Source organism: Fusarium solani, assembly GCF_023522795.1.
Source record: "Fusarium solani strain SB1 chromosome Unknown bctg00000017, whole genome shotgun sequence".
NCBI classification, from domain to species: domain Eukaryota; kingdom Fungi; phylum Ascomycota; class Sordariomycetes; order Hypocreales; family Nectriaceae; genus Fusarium; species Fusarium solani.
The window spans coordinates 266,355-294,050 of NW_027072140.1; the positions used below are offsets into that span (position 1 = coordinate 266,355).

Genomic DNA, 27,696 nt, shown 5'->3' on the forward strand with positions numbered 1-27,696 from the left:
CACCGAGTTTCCCTCACCATGTGTCCACGCACATTGACACCTGCTAGCAATAGCGCGTGACCAAGAGAAGACAAAGATTGACGTCAAGGGGCGTTTGACACTGTCAGTGCCACGCCTTTTAGCCTCTAGCGAGAGAGAGTGATGGGGGGACACAAAGTTGCCCGAAAGGCGCATTTGGTGACGAAGTGGGGTGGGAACACTGCAGTGGCGAAAGGCAGTCAAACCCCGCACTGCAGGTATAGGTGCAGACAAAGCCCGGCCAAAACCGACATCTGGTTGAAAGGGTTTTGATTATGATTTGATTGATCGATCAACCAAGACGTAAAGGAAACAGGCTTCCCTTTACTCGTTAACGAGCTACACCACAACCTCGAGTCGGGGTCTTCGTGCCCCGAGGCTGCATCACCATGGCTCCACGGCAGGATACCCCATTCCGCTCGGCGGACATGAGCATGGTGCAACTGTATGTCTCCAACGAAATCGATCGGGAGGTTGTCACTGCCCTAGGCGAGCTGGGATTGTGCCAGTTCCGTGACGTAAGCCTTCATGCCCACGCCAAGTCCTCGATGCAGGATACTCATGTCATTTCAGCTCAATGAGCATGTCAGCTCCTTTCAGCGAACTTTCACCCAGGAGATCCGACGCCTTCACAATGTCGAACGACAGCTGCGTACGTCATTGCAACCCTTGGAAAGCATTCGGCCTAATGAGACGGGACGCAGGTTACTTCTTTTCGCAGATGAGAAAGGCCGGAATCACACTTCGAAAACTTGATCTTGATGCTGAGAGGCTTGCATCGCCCTCTCCCTCGGAAATTGATCAACTCGCCGGGCGAAGCCAGAAGCTTGAGCAGCGCATCTCCGCACTAAACGACAGCTACGAGACCCTCAAGAAGCGTGAGCGCGACCTCACTGAATGGCGCTGGGTGCTGTGGGAGGCTGGTGGCTTCTTTGATCGCGCCCTCGGCAACGTGGAGGAGATTCGAGCCTCTACACACAACGATGACGCGCCGTTGCTCTCCGACCTTGAGCAGCATAGCGCTGCGCCTGACGTCGAGAGGTCATATTCCGGCATGAAAATCGACTTCGTCGCTGGCGTCATCTCCAGGGATCGGGTTGCTACCTTTGAGCGGATCCTCTGGCGAACTCTTCGTGGCAACCTGTACATGAAACAGTCGGAGATTCCGGAGCCGCTGACTGACCCCACGAACAACGAGGCTGTCAAGAGGAATGTCTTTCTCATCTTCGCTCATGGCAAAGAGATTGCCGCAAAGATCCGGAAGATCGCTGAATATATGGGAGCTGAAGTATACAATGTCGACGAGAACAGCGACCTCCGACGTGATCAGATTCACACGGTGAACAATCGTCTCGAGGACGTTCAGAGCGTCCTTCGCAACACCCAAGCTACTCTTGAGGCAGAGCTCAACCAAATTGCGCAGTCTCTGTCTGCCTGGATGGTGCTCATTGCAAAGGAGAAGGCTGTATACACCACCCTCAATCTGTTCTCTTACGATCCTGCCCTCCGGACCCTCATCGCTGAGTGTTGGTGTCCCACCAATGATTTGCCTCTCATTAGGACTACTCTCCAGGACGTTACCAACCGAGCTGGCCTCTCCGTTACGTCCATCATCAATGAGATTCGAACCAACAAGAAGCCACCTACTTATCTAAGAACCAACAAATTTACCGAAGGCTTCCAGACCATTGTCAATGCGTATGGTACAGCCACCTACCAGGAGGTTAACCCGGCAATTCCGGTCATTGTTACCTTCCCTTTCCTCTTTGCTGTAATGTTTGGCGACTTTGGACACGCTGTTATCATGCTCTCTGCTGCGTTGGCCATGATCTATTGGGAGAAGCCTCTGAAGAAGGTTTCATTCGAACTGTTTGCCATGATCTTCTACGGCCGATACATTGCCCTGACCATGGCCGTCTTCTCTTTATTCACTGGCCTCATCTACAATGACGCCTTTTCCAAGTCTATGACCCTGTTTGACAGTGCTTGGACGTTCAAGAAGCCCGAGGGCTGGCAAGAAGAAATGCCTGTTTCTGCTACGTTAGACAACGGCTACCGCTATCCATTCGGTCTAGATTGGGCATGGCATGGAACAGAGAACGATCTTCTATTCAGCAACAGCTACAAGATGAAGATGAGCATCATCCTCGGCTGGGCTCACATGACGTACTCGCTTTGCTTCTCGTACATCAACGCGAGACATCTCAAGAAGCCTATTGATATCTGGGGTAACTTCCTTCCTGAAATGATTTTTTTCCAGGCTATCTTCGGTTACCTCGTCTTTTGCATCATCTACAAGTGGTCCGTGGACTGGCTTGACACTGGGGCGCAGCCTCCTAGCCTTCTGAACATGTTGATTTACATGTTCCTGCAGCCTGGAACCCTTGACGAGCGCTTGTACGCTGGCCAAGAATATGTTCAGGTCATTCTGCTCTTAATAGCTTTTGTCCAGGTCCCGATCCTGCTCTTCCTCAAGCCCTTCTTTCTCCGTTGGGATCACAACCGTGCCCGTGCTGCCGGGTACCGCGGCATCGGCGAAACCTCCCGTGTTAGTGCCCTGGATGGCGACGATGAGAGCGAGGCCTTGATCAATGGACACGGCGACAGCTTTGACGATGATGGCGAGGGTGTTGCAATGATTACCCAGAACATTGGCGAAGATCACGAGGAGTTTGAGTTTAGCGAGGTAATAATTCACCAAGTCATCCACACTATTGGTAAGCTGCTGCTTTATCTGCAATCGAGGGGACATTGAATCCTAACCTGTGCTTATAGAGTTTTGCTTGAACTGCGTTTCCCACACTGCTTCGTATCTGCGTCTCTGGGCTTTGTCGCTAGCCCATCAGCAACTGAGCGTGGTGCTTTGGAACATGACTCTAGGCCCTGCTCTGAAGACGGGAGGCGTTATCGGCGTCATTATGATTGTCGTCTGTTTCTATATCTGGTTCTTCCTCAGTAAGCTAAGCTCTGCCTTCAATTCCACTGCGACAAGATGGACACTGACAAGTTTTGTAGCGATTGCCATTTTGGTGTGCATGGAGGGTACTAGTGCCATGTTGCATTCGCTCAGATTGGCGTGGGTTGAGTCCTTCTCTAAGTTCGCAGAGTTTGGAGGTTGGCCGTTTGCACCATTCTCGTTCAACAGTATGTTAGAGGAGTCGGAGGAATTGAAGGACTACTTGGAGATGATGTAACATATTCGCGAGGGACAATACTTCCCGTATTTCTTTCTGTAGTCTTAGCCACATTGTACGATAAACACAATGCACCCTGGAGCCAACTCATCTGTTCCACTCGCCCTGATATCCCGCTTGATGATCCTGCCTCATGTGTACATGGTCCAGAACTGCTGCCTTGCTTACACACATGACCAAACGTTGAAGGAATTTCTCGAGGAAGTCGTCCAGCAACAACGATGCGTTAGTGCTTAATTCTGTGAGCCAAAAACTTCACGTTTCAGACCTGGATGGGCTTGGGGTCTAGGCTCGGCATGATATTCTTGGCCTGCAGCAACGGGCCTCCATGTCCTATTGGAGTCCAGACTACTTAGAACAGCCGCTCCAGCTAGAAGACCATCAAAATTATCCCATTTGTTAACCTAGGAAGCTTTGGGTGAAACTACGGATGACAGCCCGCAATTTGACATTTAGGTCCTTGCTGATCGTTCCTCCCGTATCCAGAGCAGCCATTAGCTCCAACTCGTTGACCTTAAGGTGCGCCAGAAACTCAGCTTCCCATCGCAGGATTCTGTAGACGGGGACGTTATCGATGTAACCGTTAACACCAGCGAAGATAACAGGAACTATCTGGTTGACGGCCATAGGAGAGTACTGCTTCTGCTTTAGGAGTTCAGTCAACTGTTGATACTATGATTAGCTTCATAGTTTTACAAAGAACAGATTTTAATTGCTCACACGTTCCCCTCTGCGGAGAGTTTGATTCATGGCGGCATCTAAGTCGGAATTAAACCGGATAAAGGAAGCCACTTCACGATACCGGGCCAAGAAGAGCTTCAAGGGTCCTGCGACTTGTTTAATGACCTTGAGCTGTGCAGAAGAACCGACACGCGATACAGACAGAGCAACGTTAACGGCAGATCGGGTGCCATTATAGAACTTTTCGGCATCCAAAAAGATCAGGCTGTCAGTAATGGAAATTACATTAGTAGGAATGCAGGCAGACACGTCTCCACCTTGAGTTTCAATGATAGGCAGGGCAGTCATTGAGCCACCGCCATGCTTGTCATTCATCTTGGCTGCACGCTCGAGAAGTCGAGCGTGCAAATAGAAGATGTCACCGGGGTAAGCTTCACGTCCGGGAGGGTGACGGAGAAGAAGGGACATCTGACGATAGGCGGCTGCCTGCTTGGAGAGATCATCATAGATAACCAGAGAGTGTTTGGCGTTATCACGGAACCACTCGCCGATAGAGGTGGCAGTGAAGGGGGCGAGGTATTGGAGAGGCGCAGCCTCAGAGGCAGTCGCAGCCACCACAACAGTGTACTTCATGGCGTCATTTTCCTCCAGCATCTTAACAAGCTGCGCAACTGTAGATCGCTTCTGCCCAATGGCGGCGTAGATGCAGTACAGCATCTTAGTCTCATCAGAGCCGTCGTTCCACCGTTTTTGATTAAGGATGGTTTCAACTGCGATGGCGGTCTTTCCGGTTTGACGATCGCCGATAATCGCCTCACGTTGACCACGTCCGATGGGAACCAAGGTATCAATGGACTTGAAGCCTGTCAGGATCGGCTGGTTTACGGAACAACGGGTTAGGATGTCAGGCGCCTTTATGTGGGCTCGGCGCTTTTCCTTGGTGTAGATGGGGCCCTTTCCATCAATGGGGTTCCCGAGAGCATCAATTACACGACCAAGCAACTCGGGGCCCACAGGGACATCCACCTAGGAAAAGTTAGTACCTAATCACAATTTTACGAGGTCCGATCACCCACGAGTTCTCCGGTACCGTTAACAGTCTCACCTTGCCTGACAAGACGGTCGGAACCGAGGTTCATAAACATTCCCTTGGCGCCATAGGCAAATCTTTTCGACGTTAGCTCCGAAGCTGCCTCCTAAGCAGATAATAAATATACTGGACAAGCTCCTCTGCTTGGGCATTGGCCATGCCATGCACGCGGGCAACGTCGTTCCTGCACACGCGTCAAGTTAGGACACATGGTATAACTAACCCGCCTGTCATGATTTCATGGCTAGCCGCGAGTTCGTTGTTCGAGTGAGGGTGAAAGCGTTGTGGTGGTCTCAGGAATATAGAGTCGAACTAGTATCGAGAAGGGGTTGGCAGCCACTAACTCTGTATTCTGAGCCCAAGTTAAAAGGTAAATTAACGGGATACAGAAAATGTTATTCGGTGCAAACACGAGGACACATTTTTGGAAGGATGAATAAGCTGCTTCCCGTGTGTACGACACCGAAAAAGTTATAACCAGTAGAGTGGGGCCAAGGTTAATTTGGGCTACACTTACAATGGTGTTCCTGATCGTGGCAAAGGCGGCAGTGCGAATGGACTGTCGAAGTCTATTGCGAAACATACTGAAGGGAGGTAGGAGAGAGTCTACGGCGAGGGAGAATTGATTGCAGTCATGTGCAATTGAAAGGGAATATATAGCGAAGATGTTTTGGAAGACGACCTGGGGCGGAAAGGGGTACCAATATGATGTACGTCGGTAGCGGGGTGACATCACGATTGCGAGATAGTTCGTGGTAGTCTACTTTTGCTTATTATGCACTAAAACTGAGTACATCTCCGTAGCTGTCGTAAACCTCCATCACGTACCTCGCCCCACATAATCCCTCCGATGACGAGAGTACGAGCGGGGTACCAAAAAGTTTGATCCGTCAACCTGAACCCCCCAAAACACCACTAAAAGAGCCCTGAAGCATTTCGATATCAGCAATGAGTACTCAATTGATTCCACGAGAGGCAGATACGATCAATGCGTATGACGACAATAGCTTCGTCAAAGAAGAGCACAGCCATAAGCTGTGGCCGGATGACCCGACCCGGGCCGCGGTCTTTCCGGCCGAAAAGGATCGCGGCACCAACTTCGAGCCTTTCCACGTAGAAACACGCAACTTTCAAATCAGCACATTGCCACCAACGCCGCTGCAGCTATTCCAACTTTTCCTACCTATATCACTCGCTGGGAAATGGATCGTTTACACCCAGAACTGGATCTCGTGGCTCAAAGACAACGGCATCGTTGACAGCTGGAAAAAGCCGATGGGTCGGACATCAAAGCTGCGAGAATGTGAAGGAACAACCACCTCAGAGATATATGTGCTGATTGGAGTGCTAATATACATGGGCTTACACAAGGAAAGGACTATCAGGAGCTATTGGCAAGCGCCTCGACCCGGTCACCAACGCCCTGAACACTCATTTATCAAGTTTTGTCAAGGGCAAAGATCACAACCATCGTGAATAGCTTCACGGTCAGCGTGAATGCTACACCATAACTAGCATCAGGCAACAGTCTGCTGCCTATGAGATCGGCAGACTGAACACAGGTATAAGAGACCGACTCTCGTCACTCCTTTAGATAGAAAATCAAGCGCTCATTGATCCTCATGGCCCATCAATACCTGCGACAAGTTTATGCCGTACACTAAGTTTCAGCTCCTACATCGGCACCTTCGTCCCTTTGATCACACCAAGATTGATGAGATTGGGCCTCTAGCGAAAGTTTTCCAAGGTGCCAATGAGTGGTCTGAGCACATACAAGCAGTGCCTTTACAGATCTTCACTCCCGGGTCTTCCCTCGCTGTGGATGAGTGTATGGTCCGCTTTACAGGTAAGTCCAACGAGACAACAACTATCAAGGGCAAGCCTATTCCCGTTGGCTTCAAAATCTGGGTTATTGCCCAGCAGGGCTTCTTTATCTGTTGGCTATGGCACATCAAGGACTCAGAGCACGGCGTCATATGTCACACCACATAAGTCATCTACGCAAGGTCGGCCAAGCAAGCAACGCAGGGGCCTGGCCAAGGCCGCAGGGAAGACCCCTGACACAGAAGACCAGCCTGTATCCCTGAACTCGACCCCGGCCGTCGTCGTTGCCCTGGCAAATATGCTGCCAAAAGCGACATATCACGTCTTTGTGGACAACCTTTTCTTGTCGTCAGATCTCTTTCGAAGTCTTCGCAACCATGGCCACGGAGCCACCGGCACGGCCCGCAAGAACTGTGGCATCCATAAGGAATTACTACAGGATGGTAGTATAAGCACGACGAGGCGTACACCTAGCTGCGTTCTTAATTTAAACGGGTGAATATGCGTCCCTACCGCCGACTGACGAAGTCTACTCACATTTTCCCATCCCGTATAGTATACCTAGCAGCGCATCTCTAAGCTCCTGGGTTATCGATATTTATAACCGTCTTGCTAGGCAATGGCTTGATTTGCCGCGTAATCTCTCCCCGAAGGGTATGTTACGTTGACTAAGAAGCGCCACGCCTCGCTAAGCCCGAATGAGACAGAGTTTCTATTTGCAGCCAAGAGGCTTGTGCATCAGCTGCTGCTCATATAAATGTATCTACCTTTGGAGCTGTCAGAATGTCGTCAGTGGTTATCATACTCCAATATATTAGTCTGCGCTGGCCTCCGTCCAGCGGTTGCTGCATTGAAAGTCTTGCCACATATCGCTCCTGCGCTAATACACCTCCATATTATTCCCCTCAGACTCTGAATGCACGACCAAACCCGCCTCCTTTCCATGCAAAACGTTCTATAGAATAGACTGAAATCTTTCGACCCCCGCCGTACTATCGAAGTTGCTGCGATGGATTACACGTCGGGTCTCATACCCTTGAACCAGGTACATAAGCCGCCGTTCACCATCGAAGCTCCCGGATACGCGAAGGTCCCTGGTGAGACCGTCCCGCGTCGCCATCCCCGAGCCAAGGACGGCCTTATCAACCGTCCCGTCAACGATGTCCACACCGTATTCGATATCGTCCGCCGTAGCGCGCGCGTCTACCCCAACCACCGCGCCGTCGGCTCCCGGAAGCTCGTTAAGTTGCACAAGGAGAGGAGGAAGGTCCAGAAGGTCGTTGACGGCGAGATCCAGGAGCTCGAGAAGGAGTGGCAATTATTTGAGCTCTCGAAATTTTCGTACTTGACGTTCAAGGAGTACGAGCAGCTTGCACTTCAGGTTGGCTATGGCTTGCGCAGATTAGGCCTGACATCGAAGCACAAGCTTCATCTCTTCGGTACCACAAGGTATGTTTCTCCTGTGGTCAACTCACGTTGGATCGCGCTCACAATCTCCTTAGCATAAGCTGGATTTCCATGTCCCACGGCTGCGCCTCCCAGTCTATCTCTATAGTCACCGCCTACGATACACTCGGCGAGAGCGGCCTTGAACACACCCTCCTCCAGACTAAGGCCGACGCTATGTACGTCGACCCTCATCTCCTCCACATTGCCGCCCGCCCCCTTAAGAAGTCTAACGTCAAGACCATCATTGTCAACGAGCGCTGCATATTCGCGACTGGGGATGAGATAGAAGAGTTCAAGCAGGCCCACGCCGAGTTCAAGGTTCTGACATTCGAGGAGCTGCGAAAGATGGGCGAGGACAACCCGGTCGATCCAGTGCCGGCCAAAGGCCCCAACCTCTACTGCATTATGTACACCTCCGGCTCTACCGGTCCTCCCAAGGGGGTCTGCATCACGCACGAGGCGCTCGTTGCTGGAGGTATATTCGCAATCTTATTCTTACACACTACTTGTCCTATCTACGGGCTTGACTGACTCCCTTGGCTACAGTTACAGGTCTCTATACCTGTGTTGAAGAATGCGTTAGCGACAAGGAGGACGTGCTTGCCTACCTACCTTTAGCTCACGTCTTCGAGATGGCACTCGAGAACCTCGTCTTGTTCATTGGCGGAACCCTCGGATATGGTAACCCCAGAACGCTCGCCGACTCCTCAGTGAAGAACTGCGCTGGTGATATGCGGGAGTTTAGGCCCACTGTCATGGTCGGGGTTCCTCAGATCTGGGAAACCGTCAAGAAGGGCGTCATAGCCAAGCTTGACGCCTCTAGCCCTGTCGTCAAGGCGCTCTTCTGGAGCGCCTTCAGATTTAAGACCTTCATGTCTAAAAACAAGCTCCCCGGAGCTGGGATATTTGACAACATCGTCTTCAGCAAGGTTCGAGAACTGACTGGTGGCCGACTTCGATTCACCATGAACGGTGCTAGCGGCATCTCCGATGGCACCAGGCACTTTCTGTCCATGGTCCTTGCCCCTATGCTGGCTGGTTATGGCCTCACGGAAACTTGCGCCAACGGCGCCTTAGGTTGCCCACTCGAGTACTCACCCAATGCAATTGGCCCTGTCCCTGCTGCTGTTGATGTGAAATTGGTATCCATTCCCGATATTGGATACTCGACGGACGCAGAGGTTCCTCAGGGTGAGATATGGCTTAAGGGTGTTCCGATCATGAAAGAGTACTATGATAACCCCGAGGAGACGAATGTGGCCCTTACTCGCGATGGGTGGTTCAAGTCTGGTGATATCGGTGAGTTCGACGACAACGGCCATCTGCGAGTCATCGACCGTGTCAAGAATCTTGTCAAGACGCAGGGCGGTGAGTATATCGCCCTGGAGAAGCTCGAGTCTGTCTACCGAGGCACCCAAACCATAATAAACGTTATGGTGCACGCCGACTCTCAACACTCCCGCCCCATCGCAGTCATCATGCCCAACGAGACCGTTCTCGTTGAGAAGATTAAGGGCCTAGGCGTAGATGAGCACAGCATGCACTACGACCCTAAGGTCCGCAGCCTCATCCTCAAAGATCTTCAGAGCACCGGCAAGCGCTCTGGCCTAGCTGGCATGGAAATTGTGTCCGGCGTCGTCATCACCGATGAGGAGTGGACCCCACCAAGCGTAAGTCTCAAACAACCCAGAGCTATCTAGGTGCAGCCATATTGACCGATACCCAGGGACTTGTCACTGCCACGCATAAGCTGAACCGGAAAGTCATTCGTGAGAAGTTCAAGAAGGAAATCGACGAGTGTCTGAAGAATTCGCCCTAAAGATGAGAGATGATGAAAAAAAGATGGAGACGTGCAAAGGAGAGGAGGACAATGACACCGCCATTGTGATTCATATCCTAGCACGAATGCTTTATGTGCGTATTGTAGCTTTAGGTGTTCGCTCGACGAGGCATCTATTAGTAACAACATGGTTCGAAGTAACAGCCCGATGAAGGACTTACTCGCCCCATAGTCACACGTATAACGTGAGCAGAGTTGCATGATGGGGATCAAGATCCATGAACACCTTAGCCACGAGGATTTGCGGGATCCACGATCAGAGCATTTAGCGCTGGGCGATCGGGATGAGCTAACGACGCTCTGTGTCACATGAATACACTACAAAATACAGAACCTCTCTCCAAAATGTGAGATTTTGTATGGAGTATGGGGGATGCCCTAAAACCAGAACTATCATGAGTAGCATCCGGCGTCTCTTCGCCTGCCTTCACTGCCAGTCTCGGCCTAGAACGTCTGGCCCCTTCGGGCAGTTCAGCAGCCGCCATCGACGACAACTTAACTGCGATGATACAAGACATATACAACAAGTTTTCCAGCGGTAAAAGGAAAGCCGACAATTTCGAGAAAGAAGATGCACGTCCATCAATGAGTCGCCGATCCCCCACTCGGGCGGCAACGCCCAGATGTTGAACGGACTCCTCGAAAGACACACCTCAGATCAAGTAGCGGTGCAAGTGTGCCCGCTGAAAAGCAGCCGCAACCAACAGCAACAGGCGCTACAATAAACATAGCCGCTGACAGCTCAAAGACATCCTCAAAAAAAAAAAAAAAAACATCAACATCAACATCACCAACCCTTCGGTCTTAGCGCCGGCCTCGCCAAGTCAGGAACCCAGAGCGACCGACAGTGCGCAGGCCAGCCCGGGGCCAGGGCAGGTCAAGCGCTCTTTCCGGAAGATATCAAAGCCTGAAACCATCGGACACCTGCGCGGCACTGGCCACGGGCTAGGTGACCTTGGTGATCTGGGCACCAGCTCGGACGATGCGTTGACGGGCCGAGTCGTTCATGTAGGTGACGTCCTCGTTCTCGAACTGGGCACGCTTCCAGATCTCGACCTCGCAGCCACCGCGGAGGATACCCACACGCATGGCTGACAGGAGGTTGTGGGCGGCGTTAGAGTGGTTGTAGACACCACCGTTGAAGATGGCGGTGGCATCCTTACCAATAGCGGAAGAGATGAGGGCCTTGCCGCCGGGGTGGTCTTTGATGAAGTCGGTGACGTTGTGAATGACTCCAGCAATGGCAACGAGGGCCTTTCCGTTCTTGGAGTCGGCTACGAAGTCATCCCAGTGGACAACAGGGAGCTGCTTCAGGGGGATACCCCAGTCTAGGGTGGCACGCTTCTGGTCGAGCTTCTTCTGCAACTGCTGGACACGGCCCTTCTCGATCTCGTTCTGGCGGAACTGCTTCAGGTCGTAGGCAAGGCCGAGCTGCTTCCAGATCCAGATGGACCACTTCGTGGGGTCATATTGGTACCATTTGATGGCGTTTCGGTAGTCCGAAGGAAACTCGTGGTGGAAGTTGTGGTAGCCCTCACCTAGGGTGACGAGAGCGGTAATAACATGGTCACGGGGCGAGTTTCGGTCATCGAAGGGCTGGTCACCGAGCCAGTGGGCAAGGGAGTTGACGCAGAAAGTGGCCTGTTGGAGGAAACAGATTCGGAGGATACCGGCGTAGACGAAACCGCCGAGCCAGTCGCTCCAACCGAAACCAGCGACGATGGTAGGCAGGACAAGGGCCATGAAGATGACGCATTTAAAGTAGTTACGGTGCTGCCAGACAACGATGGGGTCCTCGTTAAGGTCGGTGATGTCGGTTCGACCCTGGCGCTTGGGGTTCTGCTTGAAGACCATCCATCCGATGTGGGAGTAGAGCAGACCTTTGCGGACGGAGTAGGGGTCCTTCTCGGTGTCGGTGTATCGGTGGTGAGCACGGTGGCCGTGGGACCACCAGCGGATAGAGCCCTCAACAGCACCAGCACCGACGGCAGCCAGGTAGATCTTGAGGGGAGTAGTGGCCTTGTAGGAAGTGTGAGCCCAAAGACGATGGTAACCTACAAAAACGGCGGGAAGGTCAGTATCAACAATCAACGGAAGGGGAGTACATTTGATTGGAGCACATTTCAACAAGGACTCACCAGCAGTGATTCCAAGGCCGGTGTTGAAGTAGAAGATGATGGCCCAGATGGCGGTATAGAGGCGGAGAGGGACCCAGTAGGCGGAGATAAAGCCGACGATAGGAATAATGATAATGAGAGTGATGTTGAGCCAGTTAATGTGGAGGTGGATGTTGGACCAAGTCATTGGAGTGTCGGCAATGTGAACCTTCTTGGGATTATAATTGGTGTTGCTTCGGAGCGGCTCGTAGTCGATGGTTCCGTCCGGGAAGGCCGCGGCCTCCTTGCTGGCTAAAGACGACGACATCTTGAGCGGTGGTCAAACAAGTGGTGGGACTGCTTGAGGGAGAGTCGACCACGACGAGGAACTAGCAGGACTCTTCACCCAATGCAAAAAACCACGATGAGGGTGGTATTCCGAAAGCGAAATTGGGGGTGGAAGCCAGGATATAGATAGTAAGGCGAACCAGAGGGAGAGAAAGGAAGGATCGGCAGGTTGTCGGTTTGTTGGGGTGGTGCCAAAAGGCTTCACGTCAGACCCGAATCCAGGCGAGTATGTGGGCTACAGGAGGCAATTTTCCCTTGGGAGTTGGGTTAGCAGCGCAACAGGAACGGGGAGGAGTCGAAAACAACACATCCTTGCTTGTGATGATGTTAAAGAATGAAGATGCGGGAGAAGGAAGACGAAAAGACGGGGACAGGAAGGGGAAGTTGAGAGCAAGGTGATGCGAGATGGATCGTCCACACACTGGGGATCCACATGTGAGTGAGTGAGTGAGTGAGTGATGTGTGTGTCACTGTGTTATTCCTGTATTTTGTTTTCCAATCCCACTCTTTACCAACCTACCTTGGGGTTGGGACCGACGGAACACGTTGCACCCAAAGACTCAACAAAGTGGCACCGGGTCGCCGGGTTGGGGTGGGAAAAGCTCCCGCTGCTGCGACGAAAGGGTCAGAACTATAACACACAGCTTAGCAATAGGGGTGTACGTATCATGCGTAGGTGTGAATCGCATGTTTGAGGGTTGGCGATAAACCCGTCGGTCCCATATCTCGACGGCCGGTGCAGCGTCATTGTGCAAGAACTTGCAACGGAGTGGGTTAGCCACTTTTCTCTAGGCCTTTGAAAGCAGTGCCATTTCAATTGTCATCATATGGGGCTAATATATATATTCAGTCGTGAACAAATGCCGAGGTCAAGTTCGGTCCCCCAAATGTAACACCTAACGTTACAAGATAAGGTACCCAGTTCTGCGGTTGCTACTACTGGTGATTGCTGGTGGATGTGTGTAGTCGACTCAACATCTTTCCCACCCTTCCCCAACTTTTGCGCTCCGGGATCATTCGCTGCGGGGAGCCGGCTCTCCCCGCTGTTATCGAAATATCAGGAAAGGCTATCTGCAGGGTTGCGGGAGCTGAATGTCATCCAGGTCCTCAGCGCACTGTTTTTATTCACGTCCCAATAAACCCACACGTATTCGCCAGAGACGGGGCAGGTCTAGACTGTGGTTTCGCAAGGTAGTAACGATGCGCTGTCTCTTTAGGCCCATCAACTTTTCCTGCGGCTTGCATGTTAGAATCCATTCATTTGCCTGCTAATTTGGTGACAAGCAAAACATGGTGATTGGATAGACGAACTGCTTGGCCTGGCAGGTGAGAGACCTCGATGGCAACCCTGGATGCAGAGTGGAAACTCAACAAAGAGGAAAAGAAGTGACGGGAACATAATCGGGGGAATCTCGGAATACCAGAGTCGACTTTCTGTACTTCATATTATCCCTACTTGCGAGTCCGCGTTATCGCGTTGTTGCGTTGTTGGGCTACTTGCAGGTCGAGGGTGGAAGACATAATGCAATGCAACGAAGCGGAGGGCTCCGAGAAAGTTGGGGGGTGGGTGAGGATAAAGTCCTTGTTTTGGTAATAAATGGCGTTCTTCCTCCACCTCCGCCTAACCTTTACTACGTTCCCCCATCACGTCATAGTCACGTCTACGACACCTCGGCAAGATGATGTCTGGTGTGACACGAAGCATTGCGATAGATATCCCTTTGTACGACTCATGCTTAGAATGGCAGAGTCTTGATCGTTGTCGCAGGGCTGTTAAGTTTCAACAATGAGACACTCGAACTGTAGCAATAAAGCGGTGTGATGCTTCCCAAGCAGATTATGTCACCTAGTATTTGCATCATTCGAGCCCAGCATCTCCCCTGGCCTTGTTTCTTGTTTGGGAACTCTACTTCCGACCGTCGAGATCGTCAGGGTTGCAGTGGCGGATGGGACCCCGGATGGGTGATCTGATCTGGTCTCTGACTGTGTGACTATGAAGGAGCTGCCTGCCAGGTGAATGGAATGTCCGTGCTCATCCATTGGGGGTCAGACTGCATGGCATGTTCCCGATATTCACACCTGACAAGAGGGGGGGCTCAGAGGGGACCAGTGAAACCTAGTGATCTTAGCCTATCACCAAAAAGCCGTAATATCTGTTGTTGTTTTCCATCGTGCAACTAACCATCAATTTCGTCCCGCCTTCACCAGTGTAGGATTAAGAATTGAAGCCACCAAGTGTGAAGGATTTCAGGTCGCTGCCGCTATTAGACTGAATACAGATAGCTAGTCCTCCACAACGAATCTCCTAACAATATCCACCAACTTCTTTCTCGTCCTCCTCCCACTAAAGACCTCTCCATGATCTAAATCTTGAAACCACAGTACATCCAGCCCGTCACCTTTCCATACTCCATTTTCCCAGCTCCCAGTCTCCAGAGGCCAGTCATCTGCGCCCGTCAGATACGCCCCAATTGCTTTCGTGTCCACGATCACGTCTTTGCCGGCTAGTACAACAGCCACGCGATGGCCCTGGATATCTTCCTTCCACAAGGCATTATCAGACCAGATGAAACGTCGGAATAGTGTGTGCGCGACGCCCATGTCTTTAGAGCCGAAGTAGGAGAGCAGGTGTTCACTAGCAAGAGTCGGCTGCCGACAGAGCTGAAGTATCGAGGTTAGCCGAGACCGTTAGTAACCATATAAGGAAAACGTTACAAAATTATATGCTACATCGGGGAGATGTAGCAAGAATGACACAGGATCAACAAACAAAATCGGCCCGATCTTGCCTGCGATCCGTGGCGTGCGGAGGAGATGAGTAGCAACCACGCTTCCGTAGCTTCACAGATATGAAGTTAATATAGGGCAATGACCAAGACACAACTCCAGAGAAATAAACGGGGCCACTCACGAGTGTGACACTAGTACAAACCTTTCCCACCCATGTGTCTTTAAAATGCAATGAACCTCCTCGCACATCTCATCCTTCAACATTGCCTCAGCTGTTATCCTGGAGCTTATTGGCATGATCTCTATAGCGATGATCCCCACCTGCCCATCCGACGAATCCTGACCATCTTCGGTATTGAGGTCGGCCAAGAATGGTATATACGGGTAGAGTCCAACGCCGATACCGTGTATGAACAAGACGGGGAGCCTGGTCCTGGAGGTGTGCGGTCGGTACCAGTAAGTGAGAGTTCTCGCAGGCGAACGATAGGTAGTGAAGAGAGTGAGGAGGCGCGTGGGGAAGACGGCGAGAAATCGGGATAACGACGTGCGGTGGAAGCCGAAGGAGTGGTAGCGCAAATAGATAGACGCCAACATATCAACAACAAACACACACTATCCCTTCAATTGTCGAAAACCTCCGTAGAGGTCACTACAGGGGTGTCTAGCCAATTAAAATCCAAACATGAAAGGTACATTACTTCCCACCTAAATTAGCCTATGATAGAAGTCCCAACAAAAATCTGAGTTACAAAGTGCGACATCGCATTGCTTACATCCTTTCGTTGATTGTGTCAAGCTCCGGAGACCTTCGCTTACTGTTGGAGGCAAGGATCACGATCATCGTGAACTTGTTCACGATGAGAGTGAACGACCACAACTAGCGTCAGGCAACAGCCTGCTGTCTATGAATCGGCAGACTGAACACGGGTATAAAGAGACCGACTCTCGTCGCTCCTTTAGATAAAAAAGGACACGCTCCTTTTGATCCTCAATCTACACTGATCTTTTGTTCGATGTCTGCATTCATGTATCGGTGCTAGGTTGACACCACGACGAGAGCTTCTCGTCAATAAGCTGCCCCAGAACCCGCTGTTACTTTTCCAACACTTTATACCCATTTCCCTAGTTAATGACTGGGTTAAGTACACCAATAACTGGGTCAGCAGCCTCCTCCAAAGCGGCGTTATTGATAGCCAAGAACACGAAATAACAGAACAGTCACGCCTCCACGCCTGGAAGCCAACCACGGCTGCAGAGGTATATGTCTGGCTTGGAATCCTTATTTATATGGGAGTCCACAGCGAAATAACGGTTGAAGACCATTGGAAGACCTCTCAGCTAGAGGATCAGCGGGCTGAACACTCGATAATCAAGTTCATGACTTACAATCGATTCCAGCTTCTTTATCGTCATATCCGCCTTTTTGACCACACCAAATTCACTGATGATTACGACGACTTCCCTATCGTCTTCCAATGCGTTGAGTCATGGTCTCAGCACGTTCAACTTGCAACAACAGAGCTCTGTGAGCCGGGCTCGCATCTTGCCGTCGACGAGGCTATGATCCGATATACGGGAAGGAATAAGCAAGTTACGTATATCCCCAATAAGCCTATCGACACAGGCTTCAAGGTGTGGATAGCTGCCCAGCTAGGCCTCTTTATGAGGTGGATATGGCACCAGCCCGGCGCAAAATACGGCCCTGTTGGCATTCAGAAGAAGCCGGCATCACAAAAGAAGAAAAGCAAGGGAAAAGGCAAGGCCGATAAGGCTGACGAGGTTAAGGAGGTTATCTACGTGGCTACGGAAGCCGGAGCTAAGATCATAGCTCTCAACTCGACTCAAAGCGTCGTTATTGCCCTTATTAACCTATTGCCGATATCGATATATCACGTCTTCGTGGATAACCTCTTCTCGTCGCCGGACCTCTTCCGCTCCCTTCGTCAGCACGGCCACGGTGCTACCGGCACAGCCCGGCCTAACTGTGGCATCTACAAAGGTCTTGTAGAGGCCAAAAAGACCGATAAGGCAGGGAAGTCAGGGTTCCAATTCAATGAGATCAAGGTCATCCCAACGGCTGATAATCAGGTAAGATAATTTGATCTTCTTCTTATCTATCTGCTGACTAGTCTTCTTCCTTAGGTCAACCAAATCGCGTGGAAGGATAATGCCCTCGTATTATTCCTTTCAACCGTCTTCACTGGCGATGAGATGACTGAGCGTTGGAGGAAGAAACCATTAACAAAGACCCCAATGGCACGGCCAATACAGCGCTTTTTTGGTAGTGAGCCGGTCAAGCTTATATCGATCCCTACAATCGCTGCTTCTTATAACGACGAAATGAACCATGTTGACCGAGGCGACTAAAGAAGGTCATATCTAGGATACGATCATCCAATCCGCCGGGGCGCTTGGCAGGCTATTGCTTGGACCTTCTTATTAGATGTGGTCCTTGTGAACAGCTTCCTCTTACAGCTACACGGCCAGCCGGCTTGGAGCCGTTATACTAACCAGAAGAAGTGGAGGGAACGCCTTTACAACGAGGTCTTTAAAGCCTTCCATCCGAAAAGTCAATCGAGGCAGCTTTTTCGAGCTGGGGATGAATTTACGCCTGTTGCACAACATAAGCACGTCCGAAGAGGGAAAAAGTCGAATTGCCACGCTTGTCAGGGACTTCAATTAGGGCAGCCAAGGTCAAGAAGCTCAAGGAGGCCGTTGGCGCCGGTCAGTCGTAATAAAAGGAGGCGCCAGACAGTTTGGGGATGTGAGCAGTGTGATGTAGCGATTTGTAACTCGAGAGATTGCTGGTACTTCTACCATAGGCTAAAATAGGTGAGAGGCTAGGTACCTTCAATCCGATGCATTTTTATTGGCTGCCAACCCCTGCTGTGACCCGACCGGAGCTCCTCGACAATTGAAGGGATACGAACACGCGTGCGTGTCTGACACGATTAGCACCAGACAGCAGGCTGCTGCCTAAACAGGCAATACTTTCATTTGTGTATAAAAGAGCTGACCAGTCTCGGTGCATCCTCTCGAGAAATTCTTGCTCTTTAGATAATTCTCATCAATTTACTGATGCCATCTCTGATCCCTGTGGAGCCAATTGTCTGACAAACCGCGAATATGAAGATCCAATGAAGCGGCGCGATTAGATTGGCGCTAGCAAACTCTCACGAAATGCCCGCCTCGCGCTCCGGATCAGTCGGGTGATATGATGAGACCACCTATGCCGTACCAGTGTGCTTAACGGGTTAAAGCGAATATGACGAGCAGCAGCAGTGTGTTGATTGATTGATGTCTCAAGTGTGGGGTGCTCTAGCCCGCAGGTTTTTACTTTAAGCACGTAGCTGGATTATCAAGTACAGTTGTTTTCTGAGGCTCGTTGAGATTATGCGTGGCCTACGTCAGATCATTTGCACCTGACATAACATACCAAGCCGCAAAGTACATAAAATGTAGACTCCACGCGTTTCGTGCATTTTCCTGAAGCCAGCCTCTCTAATATTACTGATTGACTGCCAAGTAATCATGACGATATCGAACAATTCCCTAAGTAGCCTCGACGACGACCAAACGCCGACGCAGCCGACGGAGGAATGGCTCCGATGGCTTCCCATAATGATCATATTCGGGGTTATTTTTGTCGTTTATTTCATTATTATGTACGCATGTGTCGTTCCCAAATAACGAGTCAGGGTCCCTGTAGGTCCCTGTATCTAGAGCTAACGATGGGAAAGGTCCAATTATCTAATCGTTAGAAGCATCAACCTCGCGAGACCAGATGATTCCGAAGATACATGGTCATCAGGTAGCGCAAGCTCCGAGACTAGCGATCTACAGATGCTAGACTCAGCAGCTCCGCCAAAGACGTATAAGCAAGTGAAAATGGAGATGAAACTCGAAGGCACAGGAGGGCATTTGGCCTGGCCCGACTCGTTTGTCACCTGGTACGCAACTCAATCGCTAAATGAGAGGGTTAAATGGTCATCTCAAACTAACCGCTCCCGTTACCATATATCAGTGCTATATGCTTGGAGGCGATGGGGGATAGCGATTCCGTCCGCCGCTTATCGTGTGGACATGGTTTCCATTCGGACTGTATCGCTTCATGGTATCGGAGGCGTCATTATACTTGTCCTCTGTGTATGTCGTGCTTCATCAACAGTAGAGTTCCTGAACCTCGGAGCTGAGTCGTGTTAAGGGCAAGGTGTACGGGGTCTTTGATACCTCGTGACCACGAACTTTATTCCCTGCTCCCTTGCAAACTGTCGTAGGCTAAAATCACGTGCCAAAAGTCTGACAACGCCCCGCCCCGACCCCGCTTCACGACGCGACTTCGCGACATAGGCTTCAATTTCAACACCAGAATAACCACCCAAAATAGCACCTAAGACACGCAGTTTTAGCACTAAAATAAGCGGAAATCGCGAAAGAAATCATAAATTTACTCCCGAGCAAAGATCTGCGATAGTAGCCGAGTTATACGGCAAATTGTACTGTGAACGGCCTCTAGTAACTGTATTCCAGCTATCTAGTCCAGGATGCTATTTACATCAAAGATGAAGAAGAAAGAAAGAAGTTCTCAAGTGCCTCTGAGCTATGGGACAATTTCCCATCCCTGGCGCGCACGAGCCCAGTACGTCTTGCGGCACAGCCGCAAGGATATGGGCCCTGGCCCGTGACATTACCAGGGCTGCCGTCAGATCAGATTAACAATCAGATATATCAATCAGATCAATCAATTCAAATCAGATCTGGAATTTCATTAGATCAATCAATTCAGATACAAGCGTCTATACATCTGATATATCTGATATCCCTTGCAAAGAGAGCGGTTACCCTAGAACTGCCGGATCATCTACCGTAGAAACTCGAGAACACCTTCCTTTGTAATCACACTTTCTTGGCATACAAGTGTTAAGAAAGTGGCTCTGTCTACACCTAATCCCTTAACAAGTGCACAACAAACGTCCCAATCTGCGCTTTGCGCAGCTATAAGCTGCGGCGATGGCTTCGTCAATGACGAACCCGCCTGCTGCCCCGGACCCCTTCGATCTGGGGATCCACACTCCCGCCAATCTCAATCGAGGAGCCCGTGCAGCCCTCTTGCAGAACAGCCCGGCGGCCGTCAACGCCCCCGTCGGTGTTTCACCTAGACCCGGGCGGACGGCTCAGACACCGTCTTCACCACTCATCGCCGCCACCACTGCTGCAGCTACGGAAGGAGCTGCACGCGAACGCCCCTCATCGATCTTTGAACAGCGGCCAGTTTCCATCATCGAATCGGCCAACGACCTAGTGCGCGAGCGCAGTGAAGAACACAACGCCAAGTTGATAGTCTTTCAGGCCTTTTGCGCCAAGTTCGAAGAAGCCGCCCAGCAATTCACCACCGGACCGCAGCGGCGTTTCGCTCAACAATTTGCCGACAGCTTCCTTGACTCCTGGAAACGGGAGCTCTCCGGCAACAGCAACGGACCTACCTCTAAGCCTACCTACAGCAGCATCACCGCCGCCTCGCCTCCTGCTGCGGGCGACCGTCGGACCCACCCGCCTCAGCAACATCGTCAGCAACAACAACAGCGCCAACAGATTCATCCACCTCATCGTCAGGGGCAACCGACGACCGCTGCCCCACCCCGACAGGACCTCCGTGTCTTCATCCGTCTAGAAGCCGAAGCTCCGGCCCGGGCTCAGAGTAGCTACGCGATCCGGACCCTTATCCGGGAGAAACTCGGTGCCGTTTCAGATAAGATTCGACAAGTATTCCAAGTCAGGTCTGGATGGGCCGTCCAGACTGCCGACCCTGAGACTCGCGACTTCCTCGTAGAAAAGCAGGCCGAGTGGGCGGCTGAATTGGGGGCTACGACAGTAGAAACGAACAAGCAATGGTTCACCTATGTGGTCTCAGACTTTCCCACAAAACTAACTGACTTTCGTGGTAACGAGGTGGACAGTGACAGTATTGTCAGCGACGAGATAGAAATTCAGACCGGACTCAAGCCTGTCAGTGTACGTCCTGTGCGACAAGGCTCGGACAACCCTCTGACCAAGACCTTACTTGTGTCCTTCTTGAAGCCTACAAAGAGATACTGGTCTCTCTTTGGCAGCCGCGCGGCTAGACTTCTCGATAAGACTGACCGCCTCAGACAATGCGAAACATGCTGGGGCTACCATTTTGCCTGCAACTGCCACAGACAGCCAGTCTGCCAACGCTGTGGTAAGACCGGCCACAGTGCAGACGATTGTAGCGCATCAGAGCAGTGCATCAACTGCTTAGGCCCTCATCCGGCCAGCTTTCGAGGGTGCCCTGCGCGACCGAGGAAAGTGCACGGCGTCTTCCGCCGGCTCACCAGAGAGCAACGAGAACACATCCGGGCAGTGGGCGCACAGACATACCGTCACCGTCACCTGGAATCACGACTAGAAACTCAACAAGACAACGCGACTATTCTACAAAGAAACGACAGCACATCATCTGAGCAGCCGAGCGTTCGTGCTCCAAGTCCAGCGGCATCAGGCGCACCTTCGTGCATCATGGTGGCCACGACCCCCCAGGCCGGCTACGAAGGGGAGGAGGAGCCCGAGCAACCCAGACCAGGCTCACCAAGGAAACGTCGAATAGTACTTATCACCCGTACTCATGACCAGGAATAAGTACTCACGGACTCGAAAGAACGACAGGAAGCCGCTCAGGATCTTCCAGGCCAACGTCGGCAAGATCCCTCCGGCCCACGACTGCGCCCTGGCACTGGCCGACTCTGAACGATACGATATCGTCCTTCTGCAAGAGCCATGGACGGCCCATACAGACAGCCGCTCCTTGACCAAAACACACCCGGCATACGACATATTCACACCTGTCGAGATGTGGGATAGTAACGACACTCGGCCGAGAGTCATGACATATGTCCGAAGAGGCCCAAAGCTCCGGGCTGATCAGATCAGGCCCTTTCAGACTCGAGATATTCTCTGGCTGGTGATCAACGGCATGACGATAGTCAACTTCTATCGCCAGAATGACGAGCATGATGCCTTGGAGACACTACTACAGTGGCCTGTCCCAGGACGCTGCCTTGTTGCTGGCGACTTCAATGCCAGACATCGCAGCTGGCAGACAGGCCCCACTACCAACCGCGGCCAGGAGATCGCAGCCTGGTCATCAGAAAACGATCTGAACCTACTCAACTCTCTGGATATTCCAACAAACCCATACGGCAATACGATCGATCTTGCCTTTACGAATATGCCATTGGCCGAGGCTATCGTCGAGGACCATCTCGCCACTAGCTCCGACCACTTCACGCTTAGCCTGACGCTGCCCGACGTCAGGCCAGCTCCGACTCAGCTGGGCAAGGTACGGGTGACAGCAGACGACGAGCTCAAACGATTTGTAGAGATCGTAGAGCTCGGGGCCGCAGAAATCCCCCTCGCGGATTCGACTCCGGCGGACCTAGATGAGCTAGCCTCCGCACTCGTGAATCTCTTGATGTCGGCAGCGAAGGCAGCCGGACGGCCTTCACGGAAGAGCACGCGTTCTGCTCCGTGGTGGACCGAGGAGTGTGTCGGCGCCGCCGCAGCTTTTCGTGCCGTCAGAAGACTCTACCCTCGCGGCTTCAATCAGGATGTCCAGATCGCCAAGAGGGACCTCCATCGCGTGGTCCGCCGGGCTAAAAGACAGTATTGGCGAAACCTCATCGATAGTTTCTCCGACAGCAGTGCTGTTTTCAAAGCTGTCCGCTGGCTAAAATCTCCAGGACCTTTCCAGCCCCCACCGCTACAGGTCGACGATGTCGTATACGAGTCTCAGATGGATAAGGCCAACGCACTTCGGCAAGCCACACTGGAACGACGGACTGCTGAAGACGACATCACAAACCCCTGGATATCAGTCTCTTCTCCTAGATCGATCCCATTCCCGCTGGAGATTTCGCCGGACGAGGTTCAGTACGCGACTCTTCACACAGGCAATACATCTCCAGGATCAGATAGCATCACAGTGGATCTCCTCAAGGCTGTATGGCACATCATCGGGACGCACGTCTGCCGCTTGTTTAAAGGATGCCTGACGACAGGCCACCACCCGAAACCGTTCAAGGAGGCGGAAGTGGTCATGATCGCCAAACCCGGACGCCGCGACCTCACGTCGCCAAGGGCCTGGCGACCTGTCTCTCTGCTCTCCTGCCTCGGCAAAGGGCTGGAACGTCTGATCGCACGCCGTCTATCGTGGGCAGCTGTCCACTACAGCGTCCTTCACCCACAGCAAGCCGGGGCTCTCCCCAAAAGGTCAGCAACAGACCTGGTGGCCGCCCTGATCCATGATATCGAAGAAGCGTTTGCACGCAAGAAGGTGGCCACCCTGGTCACGATGGACATCCAAGGTGCTTTCGACACCGTCATGTGCAACAGACTGGTCTTGCGTCTTCGCGAACAAGGCTGGCCTGACCATCTGGCTAGATGGGCCGAGTCCTTCATGAGGGATCGATCAGCCCGTGTCAGGTATCAAGACACCCTTACCCCCTTCACCCCTCTCCAGTGCGGCCTCCCCCAAGGCTCACCGGTATCGCCGATCCTCTTCCTGCTCTATACCGAACCAATCTACCGACTGGGCAACCCCCAAGGCCGCTTCGGCTACGCAGATGACACGGCCATCCTATCCATAGGCGACACAGTAGACGAGAGTGCTGCCATGGCATCCAGCGCCATCGCGGAGATGGTGCGTTGGGGCGCGGAAAATGGCGTGTCCTTCGACCCGAAGAAGACTGAAGTCATGCACTTCTCCCGCGGCAAACTCAGGACGGCACCGGCAGTAAGTCACGGCGATGTCGAGAAACACCCCGAGTCAGCTCTACGCTGGCTTGGCATCTGGCTCGATAGCAGGCTGTCGTTCCGGATCCATGTCGAAAAGTGGGCGGCGAAGGCACAGGCCGTCGCCTACCACCTGCGAGGACTGACCAACACGATACACGGTCCTCTCCCGAGCGCCGTGCGAAGCGCCGTCAGAGCGTGTGTCGAGCCAGTGCTACTGCACGGCTCCGAGGCGTGGTACCCGGGCAGGACCAGGCCGCGGTGGAGCCAGCCTGCCAAGGACATGCCATCAAGTAATCAGCATCTCATACAAAGAATGACGAAAGCCATGAACCAGGCCATGAGAGCCATACTTCCCGTCTGGAGGACAACACCAATCGCTGCTCTCCACCGAGAAAGCGGGATACCGCCGGTTGATCAGCTACTCGAAGCAAGGCGACTCAGATTCTCGGCGCGACTCAAGTCGCTTGATGAGGCTCACCCTCTGGCGAGTCGGACTCGCCCGCCTAGCCAACCTACTTACCACGATCTCATCAAGCGGAAATATCAAGTACAGGTAGAAAGCAGCTTCAGGACACGTCTCTATCGCACAGACGAACTCTTTGCACCCTGCGCGCGGCCAAAGCTCGTTCAGCGACGCTTCCATCAAGAACAGATGGCGCCGCTGCAGACAGCGTCGAAAGAGCAATCGGCCAACACCTTCTCTCGCTGGGTCGAGTCACTCGACTCGCACACCTTGGTTGTGTACTCGGATGGCTCTCTATCCTCGGAAGGAGCTGCGAGCTACGGCTTTACCATCCACCAGAATAACACCCCCATCCTCGACGGATCCGGCCGGCTTGGACCGGCCGAGGTCTTCGATGCCGAAGCGGCGGGAGCATTAGAGGGTTTGAAGGCCGCCCTGAATCTGCAAGAATCATCAGCCCGAGACATCTTCATCTGCCTAGATAACCTCGCTGCTGCTACATGCCTGCGAGGCACACCATCAGACTCCTCCCAGGAGGTCTTCCTCGAATTCCAAGCCTTGGCAGCATCGCATGGTGCTACGAAAGTACGCTGGGTACCGGGTCATACCAACATTCCCGGCAACGAACAAGCCGATAAACTGGCAAAAGCAGCATCCTCGCTGCCCGAGCCCGAGGGCGCTAGGCCAACGCTGGCCTACTTACGAAGACTCGCGAGGCAGAAACCAAGAGAAGCATTCGAAGCCTGGTGGTCTTCCGCCTCCCCCGAGCAGTACAAGAGATTGAATCTCAAGGCAACAGTAGCCTGCCCTCCGGAGCTATCGCTCCCGCGTACAGTCTTACACCACTTACTCGCCGCAAGGTCCCTCCACGGGGACTTTGCCGCATACCACGAGAAGTTCAATCACAGCGAAGCACGAGTGGTCTGCTCATGCAACCGACGCAAATCACCTGACCATATCTTCTACTGTAGAAAGGTGCCGCCACGGCATCGAGCGAGGCTCGCTCCCTCGCCAAACACGGCAGTGAGTCTAGCGTTAGGGAAAGACTTTGACAAGTTCGTCAAGTTGGCCAAGACAAGCGCCTTCTTTAATAGGATCTGCCCTCGCTACTGAGCGAGACCGACTCGAGACGTACTGGCGTCTGCTCCCTCCCTTATCTTCTCTTGTATTCCTTTGTTACCTCTTGCTATTATCTAGGCTCGGCCAGATAGAGAGCCGCAACGCTCTCCATCCGACTGTGGCCATCGGCGACCACGGCCTCCCGTCATGACTGCCCTAGTCATGAGCTGCCCCGCGGCTACTGTTTACTAGCCGTGCCTGGACCACCCGCTGACGGGTAACAGGCTCGATGTAATGCGCCATTTGTGCCGATGACATGCTGGATAGGGGACACTGTATGGTTAATTCATAGGTAGACTCCCGTAGCTCAGCACGTCCTGTGCTCCCTTAGGAGACTTCTGGGGCCTCACGGCCCCCCGGACGAAAAATATACATACATACATACATATTGGCCCTCACTGGCGTGACCAGCTTAACCCGCAACAACGGTTAGTGTACGATACCTTCATGGGTCACTTCCAGGTGCAAAATCCTACTCAAATCCTTCTCCACGTTGACGGTGGTGGTGGCACGGGCAAGTCCTTCCTTATCAAGGTGCTTTCTTCCCACCTTCAGGCGGCTGCCCTGCCGAATCCTAGCCCTATTTGCCGCGTAGCGCCAACAGGCGTTGCGAGTAACCAGATACAGGGCAGCACCATACATTCGCTGCTCCGTCTCCCAGTAGGCGGTGCCTTTACCGACCTTCGCCCAGCTGACGCAGCCGCCCTTCAGTCCCGCCTACGGCACGTCAAATACCTCGTCATTGATGAGAAGAGCATGCTAGGACTTGAACAGCTCGGGCGAATTGATTCTCGCCTGCGACAGGCCTTTCCACAGCGTAGCCTCGAGTTCTTTGGTGGTGTGAGCGTCTTGCTTGTGGGCGATTTCTTCCAGCTACCACCCGTCCGACAAAAGCCCCTGTATTCAACCACCAGCACTGGCCTGTCTTCGTTGGAAAGGAGAGGACAGGTGGCCTACCGGTTGTTTGACCGCACCGTCTTCCTGACCACGGTACAGCGCCAGACTGGTGATGATCAGGCCCGGTTCCATCAGGCCTTGCAAGAACTGCGTGAAGTCAAGTTATCTATACCCTCCTGGAACCTCCTTAGCAGTCGTGTGCAGGCCAAGCTAACGCAGAGCGAGGTTAACAGATTCAAGGCCGCTATGCGGGTGTATTCTACAAAGGCCCGGGTCAACGAATACAATTACGAGCATATGGTACACCTCAACTCCCCGGCAATACAGGTGGAGGCAAAGAATCAGGGCAGAGGCGCGGGGCAGGCGCCAAGCGACAACGCTGGCAATCTATCCAACAAGTTTCCTGTTGCTAGAGGCGCCAGGGTAATGCTCACGACTAATTTATGGCAACCAGCTGGCCTGGTTAATGGCGCCCAGGGTACGATATATGATGTCGCCTGGAATGAAGGCGCTAACCCATGCGAAGACCCCCCGGCTGTTATCATGGTGGACTTCGATAGCTACGACGGACCGCCGTATCTAACAACTGACGAGGGCAGGAAAATCGTACCCATCCTTCCAGTCACGCGTGATTTCCTAGTGGGCAACGAGACCTGCGCCCGCACGCAGTTTCCCCTGATCGTGGCATTTGCTATCACTGTTCACAAATGCCAGAGCCTAACGAAGGATCAGATAGTTACTGACCTCGCTACACGCGACTTCCAGGCCGGTATTAGTTATGTTGCAGTCTCACGAGTTACCTCGTTGCAAGGCCTACTCCTCGAGGCGCCTTTCGATCGTCAGAACCTCTATAACTACACGCCCACGGAAGGTTTATACGCCTGCGTTTACTACGTACTGCGTTTGTGGCTAACTATAAGGCAGGGATGAAGATACGCCTTGCTGACCAACAACGCCGTCAGGCTCAACAGCTGATCGATCCGCCGTATCCACCACGGTACATTGACTAAATGACGTTTTCCTATAGTTAAGCTACAGGAAAGGGGGAACTCAATTTACGGTGTATGGTTGATTGGGCCTGACAGGAAGTGGTAGAGGGACCCCTATGTCTATCAATCAACTCCCTTGCTACAGGT

At 52.4% G+C, this 27,696-nt stretch overlaps 6 protein-coding genes across 6 annotated transcripts; 4 read left to right on the forward strand and 2 right to left on the reverse strand.

Annotated features, from left to right (window-relative positions):
* Positions 1–407: 407 nt before the first annotated feature.
* On the forward strand, positions 408–3,212 carry MRS44_018783 (uncharacterized protein; the record flags this gene model as incomplete). Its single annotated transcript, XM_065615290.1, has 5 exons — positions 408–536; positions 592–670; positions 723–2,735; positions 2,794–2,973; positions 3,034–3,212. The coding sequence occupies 5 exons, from the start codon at positions 408–410 to the stop codon at positions 3,210–3,212; spliced, it is 2,580 nt and encodes an 859-aa protein (XP_065471362.1).
* Positions 3,213–3,611: 399 nt separating this feature from the next.
* Positions 3,612–5,566, reverse strand: MRS44_018784 (uncharacterized protein; the record flags this gene model as incomplete). Its single annotated transcript, XM_065615291.1, has 6 exons — positions 3,612–3,884; positions 3,933–4,919; positions 4,970–5,060; positions 5,111–5,167; positions 5,207–5,295; positions 5,501–5,566. 6 exons carry the CDS (start codon positions 5,564–5,566, stop codon positions 3,612–3,614), a joined length of 1,563 nt encoding a protein of 520 aa, XP_065471363.1.
* A 365-nt stretch (positions 5,567–5,931) lies between these two features.
* On the forward strand, positions 5,932–10,075 carry MRS44_018785 (uncharacterized protein; the record flags this gene model as incomplete). The annotated part of the gene is made up of 8 exons (XM_065615292.1): positions 5,932–6,327; positions 6,655–6,919; positions 6,990–7,250; positions 7,424–7,461; positions 7,769–8,256; positions 8,310–8,731; positions 8,809–9,926; positions 9,983–10,075. 8 exons carry the CDS (start codon positions 5,932–5,934, stop codon positions 10,073–10,075), a joined length of 3,081 nt encoding a protein of 1,026 aa, XP_065471364.1.
* A 966-nt stretch (positions 10,076–11,041) lies between these two features.
* Positions 11,042–12,520, reverse strand: MRS44_018786 (uncharacterized protein; the record flags this gene model as incomplete). Its single annotated transcript, XM_065615293.1, has 1 exon — positions 11,042–12,520. The coding sequence occupies one exon, from the start codon at positions 12,518–12,520 to the stop codon at positions 11,042–11,044; it is 1,479 nt and encodes a 492-aa protein (XP_065471365.1).
* A 2,981-nt stretch (positions 12,521–15,501) lies between these two features.
* On the forward strand, positions 15,502–17,637 carry MRS44_018787 (uncharacterized protein; the record flags this gene model as incomplete). Its single annotated transcript, XM_065615294.1, has 3 exons — positions 15,502–15,730; positions 16,397–17,358; positions 17,413–17,637. The coding sequence occupies 3 exons, from the start codon at positions 15,502–15,504 to the stop codon at positions 17,635–17,637; spliced, it is 1,416 nt and encodes a 471-aa protein (XP_065471366.1).
* Positions 17,638–20,280: 2,643 nt separating this feature from the next.
* On the forward strand, positions 20,281–27,570 carry MRS44_018788 (uncharacterized protein; the record flags this gene model as incomplete). Its single annotated transcript, XM_065615295.1, has 5 exons — positions 20,281–21,894; positions 21,947–25,465; positions 25,516–25,567; positions 26,097–27,431; positions 27,485–27,570. The coding sequence occupies 5 exons, from the start codon at positions 20,281–20,283 to the stop codon at positions 27,568–27,570; spliced, it is 6,606 nt and encodes a 2,201-aa protein (XP_065471367.1).
* Between the last annotated feature and the right edge of the window lie 126 nt (positions 27,571–27,696).